The following is a 7801-nucleotide window of genomic DNA, read 5'->3' as shown; positions in this document are numbered from 1 at the left end:
GTGTTTTTTAAAGAACCCGATGCTGGGAGGCAGTTTCTTGACCCACCCTCCTTCCTCAATCGTCTCAGCTAGTTCTCTTTGGCTTGGCTCAGAGACTGACCTTGAATGACCTCACTGATCCTGTCCACAGGGACCCCGGATGTTCTTAGAGCCACAGATGGTTAGTGCTGGAAGGTACTTTTAATCCAACTATTCTGTTATGGAGGGGGAAGTGGAGGTTCAGGGATGAGAGGTGAACTGCCCGTGGTCTTTTGGCTAATTATCCACAGGGTTAGGACTGAATTGTGGTCTCTCTCTCTCCAGCCCAGTGCTATTTAAGCTATGGCAGTGGCTCTCAGTGTGTTCTCCCATGAAACTGGTGCTCAGGCAGATGTACTGAGTGAGGCCCTCTCCTGCCAAATCAAATACTGGAGGTCTTTCTCCAAGGTATAGAAAAAAGAGATTAATGAATTGGCTTCAACTTTAAATTATTTTCCACTAACTCGTTTTAAACCATCATCACCTGCTACCAGTTGTCCACTAGCCAATGCCAGCAGACAACAGAAGAAAAATATTAGCCACAAATAAATATGACTGAGAACAACCAAAGCCTTGGAAACCAAGTATCATTTTTAGTTTTTTAAAAAACTGGACTGCTATGAGTGGGTTTTCTATTGCTTTCATACAATAAAATTGCGCGCTCTGCTGCAGACGTTGTTTTAAATTCAAATGCTAGAGTACAGGATTTCACAGTTTTCCCCAAAGAGCCCAATGAACTCCAGGGACTATCCCCAGGACATCCTGCATCTTCCTTAATGTGATTTTGGGTCATTTCTCCCCAAATGAGTGGGTGATCCTTCCCTTTCAGATGGGGGGGGGTCGGGGGGCCCAAGGAACTGAGCTTTTTTTGGCTTGTTTTTGTTTGTTCGTTTTTTTGGAATACTAAGTGGCTCGGGGTTGTCACGGATGCTAAAGTCTGTATGCCTGTCCCCAAGGCCTTTTCTCCAAAGCAAGGCTGCTCTGGGGGTCAGCTCTGGCCTGGGCCTCCCCGGTCCAGGCGGGCGCCCCCTGCTGCCCACCCTGCACTCCCGTCCGCGCCGAGCCGGGAGCGAGCCGGTACCGGAGGCTGCAGACCGAGACGCGGGCCCGCGGGGCTTTCGGCCTCGGGGGAACCATCTAGACGCCCCGCGGGGGGCAGCTCGGCACCCGGGGCAGTCCCTGCTAGGCCCGGTCTGGTATGTTGGCGCAACACCTGGCGTTGTATCCGAACAAGCACGGGTGAGAAGCCCTTGCAAACAGCGTGGAGCGAACCCCTGCGGCTCCTGGAAGCAGAGGGCGGGCCGCGGCTGTCGCCGAGCCCTTTGTGCCTCCCGGGACGCGGGGCCGGGGACCTGCGCCTCGCCGCCCGCGGGACCGTCTGCGCGGATGTGGAGGGTGGCGGCGCGCCCCCGGCTCCTCTCACGCTCTCCCCAATTAGGATTTACTGCCTGACGTCACGTCTGCCGGAGATTGGCTGCTCAGATCTGACACTCCACGGCGGCTCCACGGCGAGGGCAACTTTTTAAAGACTTTGCAGCCGGGGCTGCCTGCGAGCGTCCCGCGCGCCCTCGGCGCCCTCGCCCCCCTCGCCCTCCTCGCCCGCTCTGCCCCGCGCCGCGCGCCCCGCGCCCCCGACCCCACCTTGCACGCCCCGCCCCGCCCCTCCCCCCGCCGCTCCCGGCCGGGGTCTGGGGCCGCTCGGCCGCCCGCACCACTTCCTCTCCTGCGACCCGGTCCGCCGCGTCCCGCCTCCGCGCGCTCGGGCAGCCGCACCGGGCGAGCCGCACGGCCGGGGCGGGCGCCGGGGCGCCGCTCGGGCCCGCGATGGCGGGGCCCTGGCTCAGGTGGGGGCTGCTGCTCTGGGCAGGGCTGCTCGCGTCGTCGGCTCACGGCCGGGTGCGGAGGATCACGTACGTGGTGCGCCCGGGCCCCGCGCTGGCGGCGGGCGCCGTGCCCCTGGGCGGGCCCCCGCCCCCGCCCCCGCGCCCGCGCCCGCGCCCGCGGACCTTCAACGTCGCGCTCGACGCCAGGTACAGCCGCGCCTCCCCGGGGGCGCCCTCGGAGCGGACGCGCCGCACCCGCACCAGCCCGCCCGGCGGCGCCGCCCTGCAGGGGCTCCGGCCGCCCCCGCCGCCGCCCCCGCCCCCGCCGCACGAGCCGCCGCGCGAGCCGCCGCGCGAGCCAGCGCGGCCCGGGGCCCCCGGCGCGCAGCGCGCCCCCCGGCCCGGCGGTCCCCCGGCGGCCGCCCCGCGCGCGCAGCAGGGCCGGGAAGCCGCGCGCTCCGGAGCGCCCGAGGGCCGGGGCGGCGGGGGCTCGCGGCCGCACGGTGCGCAGAAGCAGCAGCTGCAGGGGTAAGCGCAGCCCCGCGCAGCCCGCCGGGCTCGGGGCCCCTCCCCCTCCCCCTCCCCTCCCCCCCTCCCGTCCCCTCCCGTCCCCTCCCGTCCCCGCGCCGCGCCGGCCGGGCCGCCGGGGGAGCCGGGGGAGCCGGGTGCGGGCCCGGGGCCCGGGGGCCGGAGGACGAGCCCCGGCGCATTGTCTCTCCGCTGCGGGAAAACACAAAAGGCATTTCTGCCCGGGGCGTAACCTCCTGAGCGCGACCCCAGCCGCCCCGGGCAGATGGGCGTCCGCGTGAAGTCGCTGCGGCTCGCTCCCTCAGCATCCATTAAACTCTGCAACTCGGTCATGACTTTTTTTTTTTTTTTTTTTTTTCTCCTAGCTAGTGGGGGAGGAAAAAAAATAAAAGTCTTGGGAGGGCTGGCTGTAGCGATCAGCCCGTGGTCGGTGCCCTAGAACTTCTCAGCATCCCAGAAACTGGGCTGCAGCTTCCGTGCACCTGTGGGGGCTGCCTTCCCCCCTGTGGGGGGGGGCCGGGGCCGGGCCGGGGGCCGGGGGCGTCTCCGCTGTGGCCGGAGCTCCGGTTGGGAAGCCTCTGTCGCTGGCGCTCAGAAACCTCCTTCCCGCCCTCCTCCCCATCCATCCCAGGTTGCGGGCAGGGGGGTGAATAACTTGCTTTGTTGCCTATTTGGTTCTTTTCTTCATGGATGGTTCCAGGCACTGCGATCTCACTCGTTTGCACACTTCTGTCCCAAACTCAGATTCGGTTTAAACGGTGGGTGAGGACAAGTGCAGAGGACACTTGGCTCCACCTGGGGCACGTGGGGGGGGGGGGGGGATGGCGTTACGAAAATCACTTCCGTGGACCTGCTGCTTCCCTCCTGGGTAGCTCTAGGTTATGCAGGCGTTTTGGTTCTCTGGGCTTTCCCCCATACCTACTCTTTATCCTTCTCCCCGGGCATCCTCTGTATGGCTTGGCACTCTCTGGAAGCCAGAGGAATGTGGAAGCAGGAGCCTGGCTTGCAGGGACCCTCAGAAATTGGGCTTTCTGGGATAGAAGGTTACTACTGCTGGACTCAGAGGTCTTGCTTTGTTTTAGGGTTAACGTCTGTGGAGGCCAGTGCTGCCATGGCTGGAGTAAGGCCCCCGGCTCCCAGAGGTGCACCAAACGTAAGTTTCCATGTTCACTGTGGCCCTGCACGGTGGGCAATAGTGGGACTGTCCACATGGGGGAGGCGGGCTTCACGGGAGTCCCATGAAGGGGCTAATGCTGTCCTGGGGAAATTAATGTCTGCAATGCAGTGTACCCCATTATCGACAGCCTTCGTTACCAGCCGTGGAGGGTTGGCTCACAGTGATGATGGTATCAGGGCAGCAATTCATTGTACAGAACCGTGCCATGCATTCAGGGGTTTCCCTGCCCCCAACCCAGTATTAGCCACTGTCACACCTGGAGAAATTTCCCATTGGAGAACGTACCCTATGCCAAACCAGTACAGTGAACCCAAACACAGATATTGACAAATGCAAAACTTTTGAGTTGATGGCGGGAGGGGAATGGGTAGTAGGTGGCCCTGTTCTGAAATAAAATATCAGCGGTTTTTAAAGCTTTCTGAACACAGCCACAAGAATCCTCCATCCTTGGGGCCTGATTATTTCCCAGGAGGTGAGCACTTCATGTTCTTCAAAACTTACAAGTGGGGTTTCCTTCAGTGCTTCTCCAATTCGTACACATTTTAGAAGAATGTGTTATTGGGACATAAAGGTTTGAGAACACCAGAAAACTTTTCCCCGATTATTGTAAAGTGAAGGATTTAGTTAAAACGTGTTTTGAGGCTCCTCTGGACAAGTTGACTTTGTCGCTAATTGGAAATTAAAAAAATCTTTCACTCAGAGAAAGTTTAGCATTCTTAGGTCTTCTTTGCATGGAGCTTGAGCCACAAATATCATGAATCAGAATCCAAAATTGAGGTGTTTATTGGTATTCAGCATACTAAGTCACATTTAGCAATTTGTCTTGTATGTAGTTTGGGTTTTTAAATACTGATTTAATATTTTAAATATATTTAAAATATAGTTTGGATTTTAAAATAATGGCAAAAATTTCTAGTACAGTCATTCTGGTGAACTACTTGTTTAAAAAAAAAATACCTTCACTCCTTGAAAGAAACAGGAGGGCTTTAGCATAGTGGCCTGGGTTTTGTAGAAAGGAGTGTCTGGATGGGTTATGATTTAACTGTGGTCAAGGAGGTAATGGCAGATACGAATTCACTGTCAGCCTCCTGATTATGGAACTCAAACCACTAGATCAGAAATGCTTAGGGTTGTAGGCATTTAGACTGTCATAATTTTTCACTTCTTCTTAGATTATACTTGACAATAGTGGACCAGCATTTTCTTGAATTTATGATGAAATCAGGTCAAATTACACACCCTTTCCCCTTCAGTATCTCCTGCTCAAAGCCTGCTATGCTGTAGTTTCCCCTAGAACATGGAGCTAACCCACCCATAAAGGCACCATTGCAGTGGGATGCCGCTGTGTAAAGGCTGGAGATACACAGCAGGGTGTTAGAGACAGTGGGTGGGTTCTCTTCTTTGATGCCTGTTAGAATGCATCAAGACTTGGAGACATTTACTTGGCAAATGGTGCAGTTGAGTGCCTTCTCTGAAAAAGGCTGTCTGAAGATTTGAGGATCCAAAGATGTTTCAGAAGACCCAAAGATGCCTTAGAAAGGAGAGCAGCTGGATCTTGAGGCACCACTTCATGGGTTCCTGCTTCTCCAGGCGAGGAAGTCAAGGGCATAGTGGTGCCTAGGTTTAACCAGGTTTGTCTTTTGGTGATCCAGAAAGAGAGAAGCTGCAGAAGGCTCTGGGGAAACAGGCACTGCAGGGTCTCAGAGGAAGTTGCTACACTGATTTAGTCTCACAATACCTACAAGAAATATCTCTGGCCTTTGGTTCATGTTCTCTTTCCGATTCCTAGAAGTTAGCCCTTGGACAGCACAGGGTCTAAGCCATGCAACATCACTTGCTTTTTTGATGATTTTTAGCATTCAGAAAATTGGCCTTCCTCTGCTGCCCAGTCTGACAAATTAATTCAGGCCCAAGTGGTAGAAACTTACAACCCAACTCCTTTCAGGCATAATTTTAAAAGTGATGCTGGGGTAGGCCAGTGCCCAACCTAAAGTAATGTAGTTACTAGGTGGTCATGTTTCAATGGGAGACTTGTTTTGTATATGTGGGAGAGCCAGAGAGATGAAGGAGCCTTCTGCTTTTGGATGGGATGACGGGGGGTTATAACTCATGCTGTGAAACTTGTGTCCACGGCCCCGCAGTGTGCTACTAGAAAAGCCCTTGGCCCTGAGTTCAGATCCCGGAGCCTTTGCTAGCTGTGTGGCCTTGAGGAATTCACTCAACCTTTCTGACCCTGTATCTTCTCATCCAGAAATGATTGTGATAAACCTCGCTCCCTTTGTTGGATCATTCCAGGTATCAAGATGAAAAAGAAAGGGTATAAAAGCCTTGAGGAGACCAGAAAGATTCTTAGTTTATTATTGGATCAAGCCAAGCAAATCCCGACTCAGATCTTTATTACTTGGTTTTCTTTTCTTTCCTATGCGTGTCTCCCCAGCTGGTGTCATCATTGTCTTCTTTTTAAGTAATATTGATATGGATCGCTTTTTGTATTATAGCTTTGAAGTAGTTTAGGGTTGCGGGAAGGGGTAATGAAGGGGTAATGGGGAGCTGATGGTCAAGGGGTACAAAGTTTCATCACACAAGATGAGTAAGTTCTGGGGATCAAATGTACAGCAGTGTAACTATAGTTAACAATGCGAGGTTGTCTACTTGAAATTTGCTCAGGGGATAGATCTTAAAGTGTTCTACTCCCTAAACAATGTTAATTATATAAGGTGATAGGTATGTTAATTAGCTTGATTGTGATTATTTCACAGTGTATGTGTATATCAAAACATTATCATATATCATAAATATATACAATTTTTATTTGTCAGTTATTCCTCAATAGAGATTATTGGGGGGAAGGCAGAGAATAAATGAAAAGGCCAGTCACTCCCATGCTGCCTTGGCTTCGATTTCCAAGAAAAAAGAAAGCAGTTTATTCTGAATGATTCATTTTAGTAGAACTTTAAAATGACTAAAAATTAGACTATTTGTGTGTTTCTAGTTCTTTTTGGATAAAGCGTGCTGTTCAGAGGTAAAAATACTCTCCTAAAGTATATGTAAATTAAATTGAAAAAAATCCTGACACCGTTTTTTGTGACGGCAACTGTGTCAGTAGGTACCAGTGAACTTTGGATTGTAAAAAGAATTGATTTGAAATTGATGTCTCATTTCCTTATTTTGCTGAATTGAACAATTGCGCTTGGGTATGCTTTTTTTATACTTAGTACAAAACCTCGGAAGTTCCCTCCTTAAGATAGTAGTCATCATAAAATGTGCATGCGCATTTAAACGTACCACCCAGGGTGCCTCCTAATTGTCATTCTATTTTGAGGATAATTGATAGGGGTTAGCTGAATAATTTCAGTTTATATAGGTCCTGTCCAATTGATGCAAAAAATGTTTCTGTGAGAGATGGGTTGTATTTATGTTGTTCCGTTTGCTTACTTCAGTGAAGAAAAATAAGATGCTCTTGGAGCCAGACTCCGTTGTTTTTAGTTGGGTGAAACTTAATTTAAATGTGCCACAGGCAAATGCTTCTGAAGACTAAAGATTAAGGGAGCCTTGCGTTGCAGATCAGATGGGAAACAGGCAGGCACAGACCCACACCGTGGCGGGGAATGTGTGTGTGTGTGTGTCTCCACAGAGGTGGTCTTAGGCGCTCCAGTCATCTAGTCTCTGTAGGGATGCCCAGTTGCATGCTAATGCTGCTCTACTAGACATCCTTTGTGTGTGGATCTCTAGAAGCTAAGAGGTTAGTGCGAGATATGTCATTTTAGTTATTAATACTGAGGGACTGTTGATGGCAATCATCTGTTTTGGGCACATTTTTTTCTCTTTCCAAAGACGAAGCATTTATAGGAGAGTCTTTGTAGCTTTGAGACTTTGTCTTCCACTTGGGGCATTAAATCCCTAATGTGCCCCATTTGTGCCTTTCTTCATTTTTGCCTGTTTTTCCTCTGTCCATACTGAATCTGCGCCTTATTGGTTCTTCGCTCTCTGTGTCCACACTGCCCACCCCCTCTGCTGCCCCCCTCCCCCTCCCCCGTGGGGGTAAGTGCAACCTAGAGAGAGACACAGCCAGTGGGCTCAGCTTGAAAGAGGAGGCTGGATTGGGAGCAGATGACATAAAAGAGTAAAGGCGAGATGAGGGCGAGGCCAGGTTGGCAGAGTGAGGAGGACGGAAGAGGAGAGATGGCAGGTAAGAGTCCTGCGCGGGTGCCTGGCACATTGCAGGCTCTCCATAAATGCATGGATGGTTCTTTCA

The 7801-nt window shown here is 52.4% G+C and overlaps 1 protein-coding gene across 7 annotated transcripts in view; it reads left to right on the top strand.

The window, feature by feature from the left end:
* The first annotated feature begins 1374 nt into the window (after positions 1–1374).
* LTBP1 (latent transforming growth factor beta binding protein 1) overlaps positions 1375–7801 on the top strand; it is a 390140-nt gene continuing 383713 nt past the window's right edge. For 2 of the 7 annotated variants that reach the window (XM_041755926.1, XM_041755927.1), the window contains exons 1-2: positions 1375–2369; positions 3452–3522. In XM_041755926.1, the coding sequence (XP_041611860.1) occupies positions 1843–2369; positions 3452–3522 (598 nt within the window). In that variant the 5' untranslated portion in view covers positions 1375–1842. Of the gene's footprint in view, positions 2370–3451; positions 3523–7801 lie in introns of those variants that run through there. The other 5 variants (XM_041755923.1, XM_041755924.1, XM_041755925.1 and 2 more) reach the window with 3 other exon arrangements.

Source organism: Vulpes lagopus, chromosome 5 (genome assembly GCF_018345385.1).
Source record: "Vulpes lagopus strain Blue_001 chromosome 5, ASM1834538v1, whole genome shotgun sequence".
Classification (NCBI taxonomy): Eukaryota; Metazoa; Chordata; class Mammalia; order Carnivora; family Canidae; genus Vulpes; species Vulpes lagopus.
The sequence above is the reverse complement of the archived record's forward strand: the minus strand, read 5'-3'. Positions and strand labels throughout refer to the sequence as shown.